Raw genomic sequence first — 20,688 nt, 5'->3', positions numbered from 1 at the left:
GACGCTGTGAGGTATACGAAAGACGGTGTTTCATAAGAAAGACGATGCTTCATGAGAAAGACGACGTCTCATGAGAGAAGGTATTGCCATCCGTACTTGCATGCTGAACGACACCCAGTGAGCTTTGAAATCACTGTACCACTGAAGACGAGTCACGAATACGCCGCCGTAATAATTGCCAGGTGCCGGCGGCCCAGGCGGCAGTACATAGATTGGGTTTGGCCGGCACGAGTTGATATTTATTGGAATTGATGCATATTGTTTGGGCAACTGTAGAACCAATGATCTCTGAATTAAAGCTGAGGCATCTGGCTACCCGCCTCCGTTGTATTTACAGTATTTACAGTCTGAGCTTCGCCACAAGTGCTGGATCCACTCTGAAGTCAGCCTTCAAGGAGTCAACCAAACCAGGCAAGACGTCACCATACGTCTTCAAGTCCGCCTTGGCAAGCTCCTCAAGCGTCCACTTGACCTTCTCAGCGTTATTGGTCTTTCTGAAGTGAGAAAGCAAAAAGTAGAATGTGTAAGCGTTAGGCTGAACACCTGCGGCTTTCTGTGTCTTCATCTTGTTGAAGTAGTCCACCGCAAGGCCAGTGTCCTTGGACAAAAGACCTCTGATCATCATGTTCCACATGCGAGTGGTGTTTTCGATGTTCTTGACGAAAAAATCGAAATAGGCTTCGGCATTGTAAACAGAGCCAAACGACAATTCCGCTCTGATCATCGTAGCAGCCATGGCTGGAGAGTACCTGAATCTAGGGTTTTCACTGGTGAAGTGCTTGTAAACGGCTCTGGCAGCGTTCAAGTTGACTCCAGCTCTGCACAAGGTATCAAGAATGGTGTTGACGGTACCCTGGGTGAACTCGAGGTCGGTTTGTCTCAATTTCTCCAAAACCAGGGCAATATCAGGCACCTGGCCTCTGGAGGTGATGAGCTTGAAGTAGAAGTCGATGGCCGTGGTGACTGTGGCGACGTCTTCGGGGATATTTTTGCGTTTCATGAACTCAAGCAATTTTTCAGCATCGTCGAAACGGCGCTGTTTCGTATAGTGAGCAAACAAGGTGTTCATGGTGTAAGTGTAGGGCGTGAAAGCCGGGTCTTTGGTCAAGAACTCCTTGAGTTTCTGCTCGGCCTCCTCGATCTTATTGTTCAAAGCAAGGCCAATGAGAATGTTGTTTTTCGTGGCGTCGATCGTGGTGAAGTTGGAGTATTTCTTCATCAACTCGTCCACACGTGCAAAATCGTTAGTATTGGCAAAACAGGCCACCACGTACGCCAACGTCTTGGGGGTCATTTTGCGGCCCGACGCTAGCATGGCTTTGTAAGTGGCATCGACGGTTTTGGCCTCGGCAAGACGCTCTTTTTCGTTCATTGGCTTCAAACGCTCAGGATGGCCCATGGCCTTGAAAACAAGGTCAAACGAGTTCTGGTTGGGCTGGGAAATACCACTGGCAAGCATGCTTCTGAAAATATCGAAAACACGGTTGTAGGCGCCGATGTCGATGAACGCAAGCATGAGCTTGTTCAAGGTGTGCTCTGAAACAGGCTGTTTCAGCTTCTCGGAGGCCTCCAAAATCATCGTGTACACCTTTTCGAGTCTGCTGGCCGAACGGCTCTCCACGGCGTTTTTGATGTGTCTGTTCACGTCAGGCCCGTTTGGTTCTCTGACCTGGGCCATCATGGCATTGTGCACTTTCTTGAAAGCAGCCATATCCTCAGAAGCACCAGCTCTACGCAAGGCGGTTTCAACGTGGTGGTAACGAGGAAGATTCGACTCGGCTTTACCGGCAGAAATGACCTTGAGAGCGTCCTCCACGGTCGGCTGGACTCCTTCTGAAACACACTGCATCACAAACGAGTAGTAGGCCAAATCCTTGAAATCAGCCCAAAAAAAACCGTGCTGCTTGTACTCGGCGAGCTCCTTGTTGATGGGCACCTTCTCCGCGTGCATGGTCTTGTCGTAGTCCAAAAACTTGAGCCATAACTGCAACACAGCAGCGTATTTACCCTCACCGGAGCCTTTGATCACCTCTTTGGCCAAATTCGAAAACAACGCTCCGTGGGCAATCCGGTGCTCCACCAACATGTCCAACACGTCCTCCTGGCTGCGTCCGCCCATGTTGGCCCCGGCCATCTTGCCCATCAAAATCGCCAAACTGGGCTGGAAAGCATCGAAGAGCTCTCTTTCCCTGACCCGTTCTGCCACCTGCACCTCCCTAAGATACGACACGCCTTCTTCCAAAATATCAATAGCTTCGGAAAGATCCGTGGGCAGCGCCGCCTCGGCCAGCGCCTGGACCTGCTGTGTGATGTCTCTGACTTTCCTGTTGACCCTGGGTTTGAAGGACTTAGGGCTGTTCTGGTTTTGCTGTTTCGACGGCTGCTGGGTCGGCGTGGCCGTGGCCTGGAACCGGACAAACGGAAGCCGGGCCACCCCGCTGCGCCGGGCCAGATTCAATGCCGCCCGGAAGATCATGGTGATGTAGTAGTTGGATTGGATTGAGTCGCACTGAAAAATTTGCGAATTCCTGGGGTGGTGATACTGGTGATAATGGGAGGAAGCCGGGGTTTTGGAGTTTTTGGTATTATGGATAGGGAAGGGTTGGTTTCTGGTGTGCTTCTGTTGATTTTCTGTTTTGGGCTTTGGGGTGGCTGGTGCAATAGGTGAGGTGGGTGAGATCACAAGCTACTGGCCCTAAAATTTGACTTTCAGAGGGTCATAACGAGATACATTCCTTTCCTTTAGAGAATTGTAGTTCAAGAGCTAGACCTCCTTGCTGTGTGGCTGTCATTGGATTCTAGATCATACCAGTTTGGCTGCGAAATGAGGTAGTGAAGATAGGTAAATGGGCGAGACAACAGGCTCCTGGTCCTGAGTTTGTTTTTTCTAAGGGTCAACACGGTCGCTTTTTGTGAACAACGTGTTGTTTTGAACTTAAACATTCTCAGCGTGTGGCTGATTTGGGATGATAGTATGGCTGCGAAATGAGCTAGTGAAGGAGGGTGAAGGAGGGTGAAGGTAGGTGAAGGTAGAGGCAAGTAGACTAGGCATGGGATGAAGAACTCTTGATACGATTCAGATTCAGGGCACATTTTCATCAGGCCCTGGGTATTTTGAGACAGTATGAGACCGAAGCACGGCACTAGGTGAAGTAGTATACTGATGATTCTGTGACAGAGGAGGTGAAAGTCAAAGAATTTTTGATAATTGGTAAGGGGCATGCTTTCACGTTTGAAGAGTAAAACAGAAGAGCACGGTGGACTTGCCCTGGAGATATCAACACAGTCGATACCAGCAAGAATGTAAGAGATAGATAGAACAAATCTTTCAAACCCAGAGATACAAAGGGTAAGAGACCAAGTTGTTGCGTGGAACACTGCAACATAATACAAGTGGCCAATGCAGCCAATGGGTGTTCTGATTATGAAATCAATGCCAATACCTATTGTTAGTTGTTGATCAAGAATGATGCACTTCAGCTGTCTAAAACTAGTTGGTCTCATTAACAAATAAAATCGAAGAGCTGGGTTTATGCATAGTCCATCTGGACAAGTATAATCAGGAGTGCTAGGTTAAAACATACTTTTAGTGTGTAGTTGGTAGATTGCTCAAGGTGAAAAATTCTTCAAGCAGAGGGTATCGCTGTGGTGCACAGGTGTGGCGTCCAGAGCCGTTAGGGCTGGATCGATAATCTAAACTTTGATGATGGAGAGGCCTTGAAATTTGTAAAAATTTGAATACTTGCTATCGAGATTGCAAAAAAGTTGGACTATTGAAGAAAAAGCGTCTTTCAATTCAAAACCTGTTAATTTGAAGGTTTTGGTAGTGGTTGCGAAAATTGTGGTCTCTGTGAATACAGTCGATACGAGTCAAAACCAGACAAAACCATTCACTGCTAATTACTTTCAAAATGATGAAATTCTCATTTGTGGCTCAGCCTCTCAGGATCTAAAAGCGAAGGATTCTGTTTGTTCTTCGTCGATACTTGTTCGAGATACATGTCTGGTCCACAGTTCATCAGAGCATCCAGCATAGATCCACGAATTCCACAAACATCATGCTACATTCAGAATCGCCTTTTAACAAAAATAGCGATGGTTTTAAAAGGGAAAGTAAGAAAAGAGTAGTCACCATTAGCAGATCCATAGAGTAGAAATAGTGGCAGATCAGCTTCATCGGTTACTCATAAGCAGTGAATCAACCTGGACCGGCAAATCTTTGATCCTTGCCCAACACTACCCACAAACTATCGTTTAAAAAAGTAACCTCCCCAATGCCTACAATAAGTTACCACCAACTCACATCACTTGATGCTGCTTTATGTTAGTAAAGATCTCTCAATGGTGCCTCAGCAAATACTAGTCTTATCACAAACAAAATATCAAATGAGCTGGGTTAATAGCGTGTCCGACTGGACAAGTATCATCAGAGGTGGCACTGCACTGGTACATACACTAAGAAGAAGAAGAAGTTGCAAAGATTCATAGATTTTTTTTTAAGTCGCTCCCATCTCTATATATTCGCGGTGCACGGGTGCGTCACGTCTCTATAAGGGTTACCCCGATTTAAATAAGTTTCCTGCTGGATCTGCCGAAGTAAGATGAAGGGTATATTTTGTTCGGGTGTTTCTTTGAGAATACTTTGAAATGTTGAATAGCCCTTCATCGGCAGGTCCAGCAGGGTTCGTGTTTTTGGCATTGGCTCTTGTGACGGAACCAAGCTAATCTAAAACAATTTGATTGTCACGAACTCGGGCTAGGTGCTTCAGCCAAACCCCCTGAAGCATTGAAGCCTGTCATGACCTCAGCTCATTTTCCCTTGACGAAGCTACTTCTCACTTCTGAGGAATTGGGCTGTTCATGACGAACTTTTTTTTTTTTTTTTATCGATCAGATATTAAGTGGAATCCTCCAGGGAAATCCTGGTCAGATCTCAATGGATTGCAGCACGTTGGGGTCGTCGAGGCCTCGTGATCTTTTCTAGGATCGTGGGGTCATGGCTGCTAAACCAAAGCTACCTCACTGTACTGGTAGCTAAGAGATAGCTTTGGAAAGTCTTCCAGGGGAAGGTGTGACGAGACCCGACCTTGAGGCTTTATGCTACTGCTGAAAACATCGTCATTGGATGTGATTGTTCATCGCCTTATTCGTTGAGTTGATTTACAGTTAAGCACCAGCTACCAAACCCCAGAATCGTGCTTCTTTTGCCAAAAACCGTCCACCTGCTTTTTCTTTTTCTGATTTTGGTTTTCAGCGGAGTGGGATTGTTAAAATGGCAGTTAGAGACGTATTCTCGGGTGCGTTTACTACCCACACTCTCGGTCCAATGCTCCTATGGTCTATTCCGAGTTGACCGGGCAATGGTTGGTGTGGGTGTAACTAAGCAGGCCTTTTCTTTTCTTTTTTTTTTTTCTGGGAAACATTGATTGAAGGTCGCTTCGGGATCGGTGTCTCACTCACCTAGATCTCGTCCTCAGAACCATTAAAGGTCCTGCTATGCTGTGTGCTTTGTTCTTATCATTTGGAATCTAATCTCAACGGACACGGATTTGGGCTTTAGGGAGCCCTGATGGTGATCATGAAATCCTGGCAAACATTGTTTGCAAACTCCTCGCTGAAGTTGTCCGTACGTTTGTCTTAATTGAATAAAATTCGATTTATCGTCCATGTAGCACTAGCCGAGAGTATTTAAAACCGAATTGTCACAGAGGTATCAAATTGGTTGCAGTAATTTCATATATTTGTGCTTTATGGTTGCAAAAATGTCTTGTCCTGCACCTCTTAATAGTGGCTGCGACATTAAGTAAGTCTATGGCAAATCGCGAACTTGAATCTCGAATATCTCCACAACCACTGGACCAAATTGGCTCAAAATTTGTGAACATAATCCTACGTTTAAAAGCTGTTAACTAAAGCTGTCAATAATATCCATATCATTAATCACAAAAAAGACTGCTACATACTAAACCAGCTGCTTCAACAAACCAGAAGCGGTTTCGTGGTCTAGTTGGTTATGGCATCTGCTTAACACGCAGAACGTCCCCAGTTCGATCCTGGGCGAAATCATCTTCTTTTTTGTACTCCACACCACCATCCATCTACGCCTATTCCCACGTTTATGAATGATCCTACTACAAAATATGCCGAGAAACTGAGCACGCTGGCTCCTTTTTTCAACTACCACGAATTCCTAGTTGCTCCCAGCAACCCTGGTTCTACCCTAGTGTCTCAAGTATCAACACAAGAGAAGGACCATGATACACCCAGCCTTGTGGTGAACCATTTTCCAAACATCTATGCTCCACAGGATTCCGAATTATACAAGAACACCAGAATCGTGAGAATTCCTCGAGCTTACGAAGACAAGGACTACTCCTATATGATTCCACAGTTCTCCCTATATACCCCAGGTGAGGAGCCTGCTGCTGTTTACGGAGAACCCACCTTGGGTCTTTACGATGGCAATGTCTTTGGAACAACGTCAAAACCTCCTTTGGTCCCTCTGCTTGTTTCGGCTCTGGAGCTTGAAGATATCGTCAAGGCAGTGAATGCCATTTTGGCGGATGCCTTTTCGTTGCATTCCAAGTGGACGTGGATGGACAATATCGTGGAGTTTTTGACAGGCACGTTGTATTCGAGAATTTGGGGCTGGCTAGCGCTAGAGCCGTATACGAAGCGGGAATTGGGGAAGTTGGACCAGTATGTGGAGGAGGTGAATGGGACGTTTTTGGCGAAACGGCACCCACAGCTACGGTTGATTCTGGTGAGAGAGAGCGGGTTTTTGTCGTTGGATTTCCAGATCCCCAAGCCGTCGGAGTAGGGTGGTGAGAGGGATAGTTGCAAATGGGTTACGGGTAGTCATAAAGGACGAGATGACTTGTTAACCGCGACGGACCCCCATACTTGACGCTTTGAAGAGCTTTTAATGGACATTCACGAAATCAGACGACTAATGAGCCTCCCATTGGAAGGTACCAGTGATTGGGTACTTGGACAATATCTTTGTATGGAAGCACACAACTACAGTTGGATTTATGTCGACTTTAGCATTACAGTGGTGACTACGCTTCTAATCCAGAAAAAACCTCGATATCATATCAGAACTTTTGACAGGTTGTTTCAGCAGCTCGAGATACTGGTGGTAGTGGACCAGTGCAATCAGACTTGGACTCATTCGGACACGAAAAGCATCACAAAACCCGTTCTCCGAGGACACATTTTTATTAATACTCTAATTGCATGATCATGAATTCGTTTCATGAAGCACACCATCCGTAGTAGACCCTCCACATCGCACCTATCTTCAACCAAACATGCCCACATAAGCTAAATGTCTCTTTTACCACGGATATACATATCCTATCTTCTAGCCAATTTCAAGTATAAAAATGTTTTTGCCTTCTTTGCTGCTTATCTTACTCCATCAGTAAAGCTCACCCTGCAAGCGCACCTAGTAATTTGCAGCCACTTCCAACAACCACCACCCAAAACCTAAATCCCCTCATTTCCGTTCGCCTCAATTCCTTCAAAATCGTCAACAAACCAGCGTATCTCCCCAACCTTTTCAACCCCTCACCTTCTTCAAAATCCACCCCACCTCCATCGCAGGGCATCGCGAAAAGCCATGTTCAGATACCTCCCACGAAACATGAATGGAGTATTTGCCGTGGACAAGCCCGCGGGCATGACGCTGTCGGACGTGGTGGCCAAGCTCAGTAAGCTATTTGATAAGCTGGACGTTTTTGCCAACGATCTCGCTGAAGCCAGGAGAATCAAGCATGAACAGCTTACTGCTGGTACCAACTGGAAACCCACCAAAATCAAAAACAGAGTCGACAGACTCGGCATCAAGGTGGGTCACGGCGGCACGCTAGACCCAATGGCGCAGGGCGTGTTGATCATTGGCGTTGGCTCGGGAACAAAGCAGTTGAGCCATTTCCTAGGAAACTGCAAGAAGACCTATGAAGCCAAGGCCATGTTGGGCCAAAGTACCACTACGGGAGACTCCGAGGGCGAAGTTTTGTCCAGGACGGAAACTGAGCACGTTACGGTGGAAAACTTGCAAAATGCCGCCAGAAAGTTCACCGGTAAGGGTAAACAGACTCCTCCGTTGTTTTCAGCATTGAAGGTGGATGGCATGCCTTTGTATGAATACGCCAGGAAAGGGCTTCCGCTTCCTAGAGCCATCAAGGCCAGGGAGGCGTTTATCCACGAATTCGAGGTCCATGGGCCTTTGGCGGTGGATCCCCAGTACAAACCGATGAAGTTGGAGACCGATTCTGACGGTAAAACGCTTGCCAGCATGCTAGCACTGAACCTGACGCTCAACGACTCGGAATTGATCTTTTCGGACGATTTCATGGCGGACGAAAGCGTTCCTGATCTGGAAAAAGTGACCCTCATTCGCCCCAGAATGCTTCCTGAAGATGCCCCTCCACGAGACGAACTTCCAGTAGTTGGCCTCACAACTACAGTCGGACTGGGAACCTATATCAGAAGTTTGATCAGCGACTTGGGCCGTGCCGTGGAGCTGTCGGCGCATATGGTTTATTTGAACCGAACCAAGCAGGCAGAGTACGAGGTGGGCAAGAATACGTTTCAGGTTCTGGACTTTTTGGAGCGTGACGAGAGGCTCTGGGGCCCTGTTTTGAAGCGGGCGCTTGACCAGGGTCTGGACATTGTTGTTGCTGATGAGTTTGTCAAGGTTGAGGAGAAGCTTAGGCCGTTACTTGAGAAGGAAGCTGAGGCCAAGGCCGAGGCCAAAGAAGAGACGATAGAAAATGAAGAGAAGAAAGAGACAGCAGAAAATGGAGACACTGTGTCTACGGAGGACGAGGGCCACGCATCGAAGAAACAAAAAGTTTAAATGTATATAGACTGGATTTGGCCAGACCGAATAAATGGAAACACGGGACTCAGGCTCCGGCAACCTGTAAGCAGCTGTGAAGCTGCAAGGCAATCCTGTCCGATTCCAAAGTGTTGAGTCTCCTGCCTTTCTCGTCCGTCAAGGCTAGATCTTTTTGACTGAAGGAATGTGCAAATTTTGCAATTGGCTGGTTTCCAGCAATGATATTGGCAGGTGCATTCTTCAAATAGAAAACCTTCTCCAAAACGATCCGTTGTCCATTTGCAGCAATGCCACTGAGTTTTCCGTACCCTTCTGAAACTGTCTTATTGCCAAAGAAATCTTTCAAGACCTGGCGGTTCTTCACAAAGTCGTAAAGCAAGTTTCGGTCTTTTACAACATGGCGTGTGCTGCGAGTAGACCAGACAAACGTGATTTTCAGGCGACATTTAGAACCAGCAAGGTCAACATCAAAGGTCTGTTTCTCAGGACTGGAGGTCTTACTCTTTTTCTGTCTCTTTGAGCAATTTCTGCTTTCGTCATTTGCCTTTCGTTTCAGAACCGGCCTAGGCCTAAGGTGTGGATACTTCACCCAACAATCCTCCTCTCCGTGGCTCTTTTTCCAGCAATGGGTGCATCCTTCGTTGTATTTGCATGTAGCAGTCAAAGCATCCGGATACATCTTGTTTGACGCAAACAGTGTGGTGACTCGATCCGCAAGATTGATCTCCTCGACGCCCAAATTCTTGAAATATTCTTTGATTGTCGTTTCTTGAACGTTTTCGTGAGAATTGAAGAACATCATGAAGTAGAGCTCTTCCTTGGTGAAGGAATTTGCATCCAAACAACTCATCGTTTCCCACAGGTTCAGTTTACCTTTCCAAGCATCAATAGCAAGCTTGTCGGCCCACTTACAGATGTACTCAACGAATTGTGAAACACGAAATTTGAAACTCCTTTGGTGCATCTGTCTCCACTTTTCCATATCGGACAGGCAACAAGGTATTATGGAATGGAGTCGCTCGCTGAGCCCAGAAAACAAAAGCTCTCTGGCTACTTGATCACAGTGGTGGATGATCCATGATATTTTTTCTGAATCGTGCTCTTTAGGCAAACTTTCCTTAGCAGCGTCTTCTCCATCAATGAGGTAACGAAGAATGTAATTGAATTCGTCTGGACCGAGAACACGCCTCACCTCCCTCAAGACCCCATGAAGCCAAAGCAAGTAGTCGTATCTGTGTTCGAGCTTGAAAGGAAATGTAAATTTTCGACGGCAACTGATGGTGTTGCCGTCCTTGTAAACATGCTCGGTGAATGGTTTACCGAACGAAGGGAAGTCGGTGTCAGAGAGGTGCATTCTGACCAGGGCTTACTTATAGTTGTTAAATAAACCTTGATTGATGGGAATTGGCCTTTTATATGGTTGGCTACATGGTGTTTCAGAATATGAAACACCAGTGGGGGTGTCTGAAACATCCAGGCTCTGTTTCATACCTGTGTAGTATACCGGTTTTAGGCACTAATTTCATGATTGATGTTTCTCGAACTAACTTTTAAATCGGCTTGTACCGAGATTTCAACCCAATTGACTCTGATAAGTGAAGGTAGCCTGGTTCCATATTCGCATCATACCACAATGGGTGCAACTCCATCCATCAAAAGAGCCCAACTGACACTTTTGACTAAGAAACTTCGAAATATTCGTTTTTTACTTTTTCAATTATTGCATTTCGTCTGTTTTCGCTAAAATTCATCGACTTCTTCTGAATTAGCCACCCCACAAATTCACACCCAATGGCCTACATGCTATTTCGCAGCCAGCTCACTCCACCATCACCATCTTCTTTCATACCACCCATCCAGAAACACCAAAACATCTCGGCAGCCGCTTCCCTCCGAGATTCCACGACTTCATCTTGCATAAAGCGAGGTTTCCACATTTCATAGACTTTTTCGCCCAATCACTCCAGATCTATCAATCTCCATGAATACAACACTCGGAGCTATCCGCCGATTCGGAACATCACACACGAACCAGGCGGCCTTCTTTGCAAGAACACGCATCACTCCGAACCTCAACACCACGCTTTCACCACCCCAGAACCTCAATGCCAAATCTGCCTTGTTCCTTGCCACTCCTTCCAGTTTGCCTATTGCCATCGAAAACGCCATCAGTCTTCACCAAATCGCCAAAATGCAGGTTGTCGTTGCAGGCGTAGACTCTGTGGTGCCAAACGGCGTAAGAAGCGGGCTTTCAGAGCTCTGGTTGGACGATTATATGGACATCTCCGGACTGGTGCATCTCAAAGAGAAGGACCACACACATCCGCCTAGAGAAAGCGACGGCGTCCATGTTGTGAGTGCAAGGGAGAATTGGAAAACCATAGATGCTGTTTTGCGCCTCGGCGTGGGTTCGAACGAAATCGTGGACTTGTCGTTGGCCAATACTGCCTTTTCCACAAATACGCTAGCCACGCTTTTCTACTTCCAGCCAAAGGAGCTACAGGAGAAGACCGGCGAAAAGAATATGGGAGAAACGCTTTGTGAGCTTACAGTGAAGCTTCCTCAGCTTGAGCCTGCGCTTTCTTCACCTCAGTCAATAGACAGATGGACACCCTTGAGCGAAGGTGACAATTTGGAAATCACCCAGTGTACGGGAAATCTAGTGAAGAAGATCAACAACGTTCCAGCGGCAAAATTCCTCGAGAACAACGACGCCTTGATGAGCCTCAAAAGCAAAGACACCAAGGTGTATGTCAAGGTGCACCAGAAAACAGGCGTGAAGAAGTACGAGGTAATTGCTGGAGGCGGTGGCTGGGGAGTCAAGGCCGATCTTTTGGCTTTTTCACCCGAGGCCAAGCTCAAAAAAGGCGACAAGCTCGAGTTTTTCATGGTTACGCCAGAAGACCGTTTCCTGGATTTCAAGACGGCAGTCGTTTCGAACCAGATTCTTTTCGAGTGCACGCCAGAGGAGACGCTGTACGAAGAGGCTCCCAAAGCTGAGCAGCTGGTGGACAATTTGTTTGGCTGTGGCTGTGAACACGGCTTTTTGCATAATGGAGTGAACTGTAAGAGTCCTGGCGAGGCTCTCTCTTTCAAGTTTTGAGGGGTCGAGCTAATTAAGTTGAGCGGCTAAGATGGGTAAATCAATTGGGATTGAAGTTCTGCTGTCAGGCTACATGACAGAATGTGAGGTAGATGCTGTGGGTTCATCAGTCCAAGTTCAAACAAAGCCATGAACAACTACCTTACTACGCCAAAATCCGAAAATCGTCACGATCAAATATTCGAGAAATAGTTATTGAAATTTTCCTCGAACTTTAAATTTATTTCCAGGCCCATCAGCAGATTCACCTCAACACAACCTCCTAATAATTCCGCATTCTAGTCACTCACCAATCCAACCAACACTACATCATACTTGCTATATTTCTTGTATATATTTTTCTGAACCATCATCTTCCAGTATCCAGAGTCCATTATCCATATTCTTTCTATGTAATATCCGATGTAAACCCACACCTCCTAGGACCACCCCTACCTACATAGACCTGTTTGCAGCCAAATCGCACCCAGACATCCTACCACCTACCATGCTTAACTACATCAAAGGAGACCTTTTCAACCACAGTTCCATCAAAAAAGCAATTCTTGCTCATGCTTGTAACCCCCACGGATCGTGGGGTGGTGGAATCGCCGCTCAGTTCCGTAAACGCTACCCTGACGCTTACACCAAGTATGCTGAACATTGTAAGCAAAACGGACCCCTGCTTTTGGGTACAGCGTATGTGATTCCCGTGGAGGACAAGTATGTGGCGTGTTTGTTCACTAGTAACTTTGAGAATAGCGTGGGGGAGATCGTGGGGTACACCAGACAGAGTTTGGGGGATCTTGCTGGAAAATTGGGGAGTTGGGGGATGTGGAGGAAGACAAAACCGGCAGGCCGGTGGTGAACATGCCCAAAATCAACAGCGGTATCTTCAATGTTCCTTGGGAAGAAACTGAAAAGGCATTGCTCGATGCTGACATTCTGGTCAATGTCTATGAGTTCTGATACGGGCGCGGTTTCTAGGTCATCATTAGTTATCTAAATAATTAAACGCTCGACACAATCTCGCTGGCGTTCTTCAACACCTCTACCATCTTCAAGCACTCCTTTCTCTTCTGCACGGTGGCCTCGTTCTCCTTGACCAAGTCGGCCAAGTCTGGCGCACTGTACAACTTCAGCAACAACTCCTTCTGGATCTCATCCTTCGATCTCGTGATCAACTTCAACATAACGGACTTTGGCACAAGGTCTGCAACTGTGCGCTTGACAATGTTGAAGTAGGAAGAGATCAAGAGCTTGATCACCTCGGTCTCCATCAGCTCACGCTCCGTCATCTGACCGGTAGCACGTAACACTGGTGGTGGAGCCTCCATCAGCTGTAATCTCTTCTTGTTCTTGGAGGAGAAGAAACCGCCGAAGAAACCGTTTGACTCGTCCTTGGGCGTTTGCAGAGGCTGTGGCTGCTGGGCAGGAGGCAATGGCTTGCCGGTCTTGGGGTCAACGGCCACCTGAGGCTTGGGGTGGAACTTCTCCTCCACCATAGCCATGGCTTGCGAGCCCTTCAACAAGTCAGGGTGGGCGGTGTTAACGTACGTCTGCTCGGCGCTGATGATGTCGGTGACAAACCTGTTGGTGGGGATCAATTCCTCACGCAAGAACTGAATAAACGACTGTGAAAGACGGTCCTTCAACATTGGGTATCTGGAGTACTGTGGATGGCTGATGATTTGGGTCAAGATACGGGTCAACTCGTCAAAGATCAAGTTAACACAACGCAAGGATGGCTCTTCCAAACGGTGGATCTGCTGCTTGACAAGCACCTCGAAGGCCTGGGTGCCCACAAAGAGGGATGGGGCAGAACCGGAGGTGTTGTGCATGATGGTACGAATGTCGGCGTCCTTGATCTGGTCGAAGGGGTCAATGGAGTTGACACCGTTTTTGTAGATTTCGTGGAAAACGAAGGAGATACGGGCACCACCACTCAATTCCTGGGAGGACAACTCCTTGGCCTCACCGTTCAAGATCTCGTTGTAGTCCTTGGAGAAGTTGGTGATCATGCTCAAGGCAATGGAGGTGGGGCTCTCCTCCATCTCAGGGCCCAAGATGCTCAATTCGTTCTGGTAGCGCTTCAAGGAGTTCTCGATACGCAATTTGATGTCTGGCAAGGTGCTCTTGATGTGGTGCAACAATATACTGTTGAGCTTCTTGGCCAAGAAGGCGGTACCGCAGTACTGGGACTTGGCCTTGTAGGATGGGTGGTTCTCGAAGAAATCGGATTCGTCGTGGAGGGCAGCACGGATGGTCTTCTTCAGCTCGATGTCCCTCTGGCCACGGTTGATCACGGGGATGTAGCCGAACTTCAAGGGAATCACTCTACCAGCGAGAATGTCCACCACGTCGGTACCCTCGTCCATCAAGTCGACCTTGGTCAACACACCGATGGTACGCGATCCCTCCGGGTCGACCTCTCTGGCCAACTTAAGACCGTCCGAGTTGGCCAAATCGGTATTGGCGGCGTTCACAGCCAAGATGATGGCATTGGGCTTCGAGATGTACTTCAACAACATCTCCCTGATCTGCCTCTCGATATCCTTGGGCTGGTCACCCACAGGCACCTTGGTCAAACCGGGCAAGTCCACCAAGGTCAAGGTCAACACATGGGGCGAGTAGATTCTCAAGTTGATGGGCACCGCCAGAATGCCCAAGTTCTTGCCTGTTTTGGCGTCCGTCTCCCTGACAATCTCCGCTCTGATCTCCTCGAAGTTGTAGAACCGCTTGTTGGGCAAGTGCAAGAATTCACCCCACTCCTCCAAGTTGTTCTCCAGCTCCTCGCCCTTGTCGGTCGTTTTGTTGATCTTGTCGGCATCTGCCTTGTTCACGCCGGGTCTGCGGTTGATGAGCTGCAAAACCAACGGCCTTCTAGTCACGATACCGGTTCCTCTGGGTAAAAAATCTCTACCCACAATATTCTCCAATACCGAACTCTTACCACTCGATTGGGAACCAACCACGGTGATTTGGGGCAAATCTACAGGCAGCGACAGACCTCCACCAAGGGGAGCAAGCGCATCCTGAAGCTTGTTGATGGTTGCAATGAGCGATTCGTCCATAATGTGGTTGTACTTGGTTGCCTCCGGAGACTGAGGGTCTGTTGTCAAGATAAAGCGGGTCGTGCGGTGTTCAAACAGGGCGTGATGATGGCGGTGGCAGTGTGGAGGATGTGGGCCTGGAGCTACTGGATGTGTGTTTTTCAGAGGGGATTATAATAACATTGTTTTTGTTGTCTGGGATGGAATTGTGATTTGAAGTGGTGGTTGCGTCAGTGTTCTAATTCATGTTTCGGCTTTTTACTTGATAAATGTACGTTGCATGGTGCTGCTGGATGGAACCTCGCAGCACTGCCAAGATGGCTACCAGACAGGCGGTGTAGTTGACGAGAAGAAGACAGTTGGTTTTTTGCAGTTTCAGCAATTTCTGCTCATTGGTTGATCGCGTCCTGTGGTCGAAACTTCTCGATAATCGATGGCTGCAAATTAGGCATCTGTGTGAGCTAAGTATGCCATTATCATGATAGCTCAATGATTCACCAAACGGTCCACCATCTGAAGGCTCTCCTAGTGAGTGACCTGGGATTCCACCTTGCATAAAACGCCGCCTTTGCATCCTAAACATCAACTCCGATCAGACTTGGTGATCGCCTATTGTCCCTTTCGTCGCATGCCCATCTTCCTCACTCAACTCAGCCAATCACAACCCTATTCATGCCCCTCACAGAGCTTCGACATTGCTTGCAACAGTTTCATAGCTTGGAAGAGCTTCAGGGGCTTTTTCTTCGGCAATCTGAGGTTCCGAGCCTCCATTGTCGTCATCATCGTCTCTTTCTTCACCGCCTCCTCCTCTTACTCTTCTATCTGTGCTTTCTCCTCTGTAGTCGTCGGCTGGTTTCCAGTCTCCTAACGTCTTCTTATGAAGAAAGATCACCGCCACCACCTTCAATTGGGTGATGGTCCCTCTAAATCCTCTTAGAGCAAGGTCTCTTGCACCGTCAAAATCACCTTCGTGTTGATAGACGTGGGCCAAAAGAATAAGCAAAAACCACTTCTGAGTACTTAAAATCCAGCTGGGTGGGTGGTTTCCTTGCACAACTCGATTGTGGCGGGAATATAAGCACCCAAAAGCAGGAAACCCACCCATGAAAAGGAAGCCGGCAACGAGGAGTGGGTCTTTGAAGCAAGCAAGCAAAGGAAAAAAACATTCACAGGGGCCAAGCAGCTCAATGTGAAGAAAAGCGAGAGAAGCACCAGCACGTTGTACTTTCTCGTCCGTTTCCATGAATACCTCACCAAAACATTCGTGACAAGATGAAGCAAGCAGAATGTTGCAACAAAACTTGCGATATAGACAGCGATGACAATACAGAAAAGAACGTCAAATGAAAGGTCCCTTCTACCTCCAAAAATCCTATTGACAATTGCTCAAAGGGCAATAAAGGAGCTGAAGCCCTTAAACCCTTTAAACTGATCGAGGTTTTGAACTATGACGTCCGTGGGGCGTTGCCCCGTAGATATTGAGGATTTGCATATTGATAAAAAATCTAGTGTAGGGTTGAGGACCTCGAGGATATGTTGGATATATATATGTGCATTCTGCACCGAATAGATATGAGCCGCACGCGCCAGCATTCGCTTAATGTAGAAACCGCATACTATGTCAGGAACAGCATTCAAATGACAATTGACAGGTTTTTTCTGTTTTGATACGGTATAAGTAGTTAATCAAGGAATTCAGGTCGTGGCATGGCATCCGATTTTCTGTATTGACGCGATTCGGGACCCCGTCTTATGCGGTGAGGTACACTGTCAGAATCACAGGCTTTTTCAAAACGCTCCGATCTTCGAAGTCGGTTCTAGCCTTTCACGATGGAACTGATCTCGAAGATCGACAGACGAATATAAATGACCGAAGACCCTCTAGTTGAATTCTAAAGGAACTTTTACATCTGTAATATGCTATGCATGCGCATCCTAACAAGGCTACTGACATGATAACAGAAACAAGTGAACCAGTCACTCAATGAAACAGATATAAAAGTATTGTTTGCTCAAATCCAGGGCTCATTATTAAAATATACCTCGTCGATTTCCTTGTTAATCATTGAAGAGTCTGGGTCCGATTCGGCATTTGGAAAAGTAGCCGAGCATGGAAGGTGTCCAAGTGCATATGAACAATCGATCTGCTTGATCACGGTCGATCCCTTCCCTACAAAAGCTAAAAAGTTTTTGTAAATCTCAATGCAAAAGACTTCATTACAAATATAGTTTCATAGTTGAAGGCTAACCAAAGTAACCTGACGAGATTGGAAATCGGGTATAAGTACCTCGATTTGCAGCCTATGACAACGAGATATGACAGTAGATCACTGCATCCATTGAAGCAGTCAAGTATTCACTGAAGATTAATAGATCAATATCAAATTGGTACCTAATTGACTTCAGCCTTACCTCTACACTCTGTCCTTCCCATAAATATATTTAACGGGCCCGTTGGACCAACGTGAATATCAAATTAATCTATCAGAGACACCGGTTCCTGGCGCCTCTGTACCCTCTAAACGCTCACATCGTTGTCGAGCATCCGGAGATGTCCAAACTTGTCTATGTAGCTGCCGCTGGCGGCGTAGCTGAACCCCTGGAAAAGCTCCTGGACGTTTCCAGTGGCCTGGGCAGTGGCCACCTCGTAGTCGCTCACCTTCATCGAGGTGAACTCCTCGGAAAAGTTCTCGGCCATTTCGGGGTCGGAAATGGTCGGAATGATGGGTGGCACCACGGACTCGTCCTGGTCCACGAGCGCCAGCCAGTCGATCTTACGGAAAAACCGGTGCTTCATGAAGTTGTCCCATTTGTCGTCCACCTGAAACCGCTTCTCGGGCTTCTTTTGGAGGAGCTTGTTCAACAAATCCTTCGCATCAAGCGAGAGGTAGAACGGCAAGTTGAGCTTGGCCAGGAGGATCTTCTTGGTAATCACGTCGTGCAGTTTCCCTGTAAATGGCGGTTTGCCCGTCATCATATCGTAGATCACGCATCCGAGCAGCCACCAGTCCACGGCGTAGTCGTAAGCCTCGCCTTTGATTGTTTCTGGAGCCATGTACTCAGGGGTTCCAATAATGGAGCGACAGGCACTGTCGTCGTCTGTAGAAATGGCCTTGGAAAGACCGAAATCTGTGAGTACAAGATGGCCAGCAGCATTGAGTAAACAGTTCTCCGGCTTCAAGTCCCGGTACACTATCCCCAACAGGTGCAAGTGCCGAAGGCCTAGCGCCATCTCGGCAGCATAGAACGCAACGTGATCCTCCTTAAAAACATTGCCCAACGCGTTGCCCAGCGTCAAATGGTAGAACAACTCTCCACCGGGAATGTACTCCAAAAGCAAGTAGAAACGGTCCTGGTCCTGCAACGCGTAGAACAACTTGACTATATTACTGTGATGCGTGACCAGCGTCAAGATCTGCCGTTCTGCTAGGGTTCTCTGGACATGGCTCACGTGGACTCCCTTATCGTTTCCACCCTTATCGTCGTGGAGATCGATCTGGGGCTTTCTAATCTGTTTCTGGGCATAAAGCCGCCCGTTGTGTTTATCCTTGACAAGATGCACCTTTCCGTAGGCGCCCTGGCCCAACACTCTAAGCGGAACAAAGTCACCGAGGCTCTTTTTATGCCCGTTTTCGTCTGTGTAACCTGAAGGAATCGGGATACCAGCGGTGGATCCGGTCAGCCGAACTGAAAGACGGCGGTACACGGACGAACGGCGCCGCGTCCGGGCGGTGTTGCTGTGGAGGTCCTGGAAACTGCCTCCTTTAAACGATCCTGCCTTGAAGGACCCTGTCTTGAAACCATCGTGGGGTCCGGCCGATACCAGAAGCGAGTTGATCAGCAGAGGCTGGAGAAGATTTGCATCCTTTCCCTTTTTGGGAATGGGGATCCCCACGGGGTCGGGAGGTTCTGGATCCTCGTCAAACGAGAAGAGCATGTAGTTGATGTTGATGAAAATACGGCATACACCCGTGTGGCTCCCAGTGTCTCAGAGGCTTGTGTGGGGGCGGTGGGGAAGGAAGTTTTTGTATGGTAATATTTTTGGCTTTTTGAAAACGGCGTTTTTTTGTGCTTTGCTTTGTTTTTGGAACATTTGGGCGGTTTGGCTGATTTAGTGGGAGATGGCTCTAGAAACGTGTGCGGCAATTGGGACCCTGTATAGGTGTAGGTGGGGGTGCATCAACAAACACACACGGCAAATGGGGAATTAGAGGTATGTGGTGGTTTGACAAAAATTGGAGGGATGTTTTTCTGGTGTTTTCAGAAGTTCGTTTATCTTTTGGAAAAATTGGGACAAAGAGTTGAAGGTAATGGCTGCAAACATCTCCGATGAACTAGTGCATATTTGAAGAGGTCATTTTCTTTGATGCTATTAGGGAGGAGGGTTTGGCTTGGTGAGGAAATAATCATGTTTGCTTGTTGGTGTCGACACTGTCAAGTATCTCTTGAAATAAATTTTCAAAGGTTCTTGTAGAACTAGGAAGCATAGTAGGAAGAAGGTGCTGTTTCTCTGAATCGGATCGTGAATCCAAGCCACGTCAGGAGATTTTTGATTGATAGGAAAAAATGAAAAGAATGGCAAAATGAAAAAAATGGCGAAAATTGTGTTGAACAGGCCACCTTCACGAATTGACATTCGGTTCTTTGAGATAATTGGATCATGGTTCCACACTACGTCATATTTCGCAGCCATTTACAAAATCTGGGGATTCGCTCAAATCATCAAAAATGGGGTAATCGGCATGAGGGAAGCGGAAAAGCCTGTTCGATTCACTTATGGGACTTCAATAAGCAAGAAAAATGGTCACCTAAATTCCCATCTCAAGGAGTCAACAGGATTTATATTACAGGCTGACTGCGATGGGGTAGTGAAAAATCTGAGACACGCGGAAACACACGGAATGAAGCCGGGCATTGGAGACGAGTACGATAGAAATTATTACTTATCACTATTATTGGAATTGTCGTACTTCATCTTCTTTAGTTCTTTACAAATTTTTAGCTTTGAAAAAAAAAAAAAAAAAAAAAAAAAAAAAAAAGGAACCAAACGTGGAGGCACTGCTGGGATGACCGAGTCCTGAGGCATTTACAGAAGTTGCACAAACCCGGGTGCACCTCTATCAACCCGATAACAGAAAACCTAGAGCTGATTTGATGGGCAAGCAAATAAACAGAACATCAAAAGAAACTGGACCCCACAAAAAGAAATAGGTGTCAAAAAGCTTAATGTGCCTGCGATATGGCTGTGCTGCATTGGCGCATTTGCACCCAAAGCGGAAGCACCACAGAACCTTGCCCAGGGTATCAATGTTCATTTTAATAGACATTGATTTTCGTTGAAAATGTTCGAACTCTCTCCAATATTGCCAATTTCTCCCCCACTGCTTCCTGCTCGACCTCTTTCTTTTTCCATTGTGCTCTTTTGTTCGTGACTTCTCGAACGGCTGTGCAGCCAAGAAAGCCGGAGGCAGCCTTCTCTGATAAACAAACATCAGTCGGCGAATACACTACGAGGATGTTTTCAGAGACAGGCTGAACAAATCACAAATCTTGAAATTCTGATCATAGCAGTTTTCAAATGCTCCCCATCTACTGCCTTTCTTATACCCTACCTGCAATGGGTCATGCTTCCAGCTTCCACAGCCCATTTTTTCGAAAACCACCGAAACGCCATCCTCTCTCACTCAATCCATCCTTCTCCAGAA

The 20,688-nt window shown here is 47.1% G+C and overlaps 9 protein-coding genes and 1 non-coding gene across 10 annotated transcripts; 5 read left to right on the top strand and 5 right to left on the bottom strand. All coding sequences in view use genetic code 12, as the record gives it.

Moving 5' to 3' along the window:
- Window positions 1-340: 340 nt before the first annotated feature.
- CXQ87_002528 (uncharacterized protein) lies at window positions 341-2,476 on the bottom strand (the record flags this gene model as incomplete). Its single annotated transcript, XM_025481034.1, has 1 exon — window positions 341-2,476. One exon carries the CDS (start codon window positions 2,474-2,476, stop codon window positions 341-343), a length of 2,136 nt encoding a protein of 711 aa, XP_025335334.1.
- A 3,516-nt stretch (window positions 2,477-5,992) lies between these two features.
- CXQ87_002527 lies at window positions 5,993-6,066 on the top strand. The gene has a single exon. It is a non-coding gene; the product is annotated as a tRNA-Val (tRNA).
- Window positions 6,067-6,118: 52 nt separating this feature from the next.
- CXQ87_002526 (uncharacterized protein) lies at window positions 6,119-6,820 on the top strand (the record flags this gene model as incomplete). Its single annotated transcript, XM_025481033.1, has 1 exon — window positions 6,119-6,820. The coding sequence occupies one exon, from the start codon at window positions 6,119-6,121 to the stop codon at window positions 6,818-6,820; it is 702 nt and encodes a 233-aa protein (XP_025335333.1).
- An 804-nt stretch (window positions 6,821-7,624) lies between these two features.
- Window positions 7,625-8,866, top strand: PUS4 (pseudouridine synthase; the record flags this gene model as incomplete). Its single annotated transcript, XM_025481032.1, has 1 exon — window positions 7,625-8,866. One exon carries the CDS (start codon window positions 7,625-7,627, stop codon window positions 8,864-8,866), a length of 1,242 nt encoding a protein of 413 aa, XP_025335332.1.
- A 49-nt stretch (window positions 8,867-8,915) lies between these two features.
- On the bottom strand, window positions 8,916-10,202 carry CXQ87_002524 (uncharacterized protein; the record flags this gene model as incomplete). The annotated part of the gene is made up of 1 exon (XM_025481031.1): window positions 8,916-10,202. The coding sequence occupies one exon, from the start codon at window positions 10,200-10,202 to the stop codon at window positions 8,916-8,918; it is 1,287 nt and encodes a 428-aa protein (XP_025335331.1).
- Window positions 10,203-10,829: 627 nt separating this feature from the next.
- On the top strand, window positions 10,830-11,951 carry CXQ87_002523 (uncharacterized protein; the record flags this gene model as incomplete). The annotated part of the gene is made up of 1 exon (XM_025481030.1): window positions 10,830-11,951. One exon carries the CDS (start codon window positions 10,830-10,832, stop codon window positions 11,949-11,951), a length of 1,122 nt encoding a protein of 373 aa, XP_025335330.1.
- A 487-nt stretch (window positions 11,952-12,438) lies between these two features.
- On the top strand, window positions 12,439-12,899 carry CXQ87_002522 (ADP-ribose 1''-phosphate phosphatase; the record flags this gene model as incomplete). The annotated part of the gene is made up of 2 exons (XM_025481029.1): window positions 12,439-12,693; window positions 12,720-12,899. The coding sequence occupies 2 exons, from the start codon at window positions 12,439-12,441 to the stop codon at window positions 12,897-12,899; spliced, it is 435 nt and encodes a 144-aa protein (XP_025335329.1).
- A 41-nt stretch (window positions 12,900-12,940) lies between these two features.
- Window positions 12,941-15,004, bottom strand: VPS1 (dynamin-like GTPase; the record flags this gene model as incomplete). The annotated part of the gene is made up of 1 exon (XM_025481028.1): window positions 12,941-15,004. One exon carries the CDS (start codon window positions 15,002-15,004, stop codon window positions 12,941-12,943), a length of 2,064 nt encoding a protein of 687 aa, XP_025335328.1.
- A 658-nt stretch (window positions 15,005-15,662) lies between these two features.
- Window positions 15,663-16,088, bottom strand: CXQ87_002520 (uncharacterized protein; the record flags this gene model as incomplete). The annotated part of the gene is made up of 1 exon (XM_025481027.1): window positions 15,663-16,088. The coding sequence occupies one exon, from the start codon at window positions 16,086-16,088 to the stop codon at window positions 15,663-15,665; it is 426 nt and encodes a 141-aa protein (XP_025335327.1).
- A 1,413-nt stretch (window positions 16,089-17,501) lies between these two features.
- Window positions 17,502-18,920, bottom strand: CXQ87_002519 (AGC family serine/threonine-protein kinase; the record flags this gene model as incomplete). Its single annotated transcript, XM_025481026.1, has 1 exon — window positions 17,502-18,920. The coding sequence occupies one exon, from the start codon at window positions 18,918-18,920 to the stop codon at window positions 17,502-17,504; it is 1,419 nt and encodes a 472-aa protein (XP_025335326.1).
- Between the last annotated feature and the right edge of the window lie 1,768 nt (window positions 18,921-20,688).

Source organism: Candidozyma duobushaemuli (genome assembly GCF_002926085.2).
Source record: "Candidozyma duobushaemuli strain B09383 chromosome Unknown B_B09383, whole genome shotgun sequence".
NCBI classification, from domain to species: domain Eukaryota; kingdom Fungi; phylum Ascomycota; class Pichiomycetes; order Serinales; family Metschnikowiaceae; genus Candidozyma; species Candidozyma duobushaemuli.
Note: the sequence above shows the minus strand (reverse complement) of the source record. Positions and strands in the feature narration are given on the sequence as shown.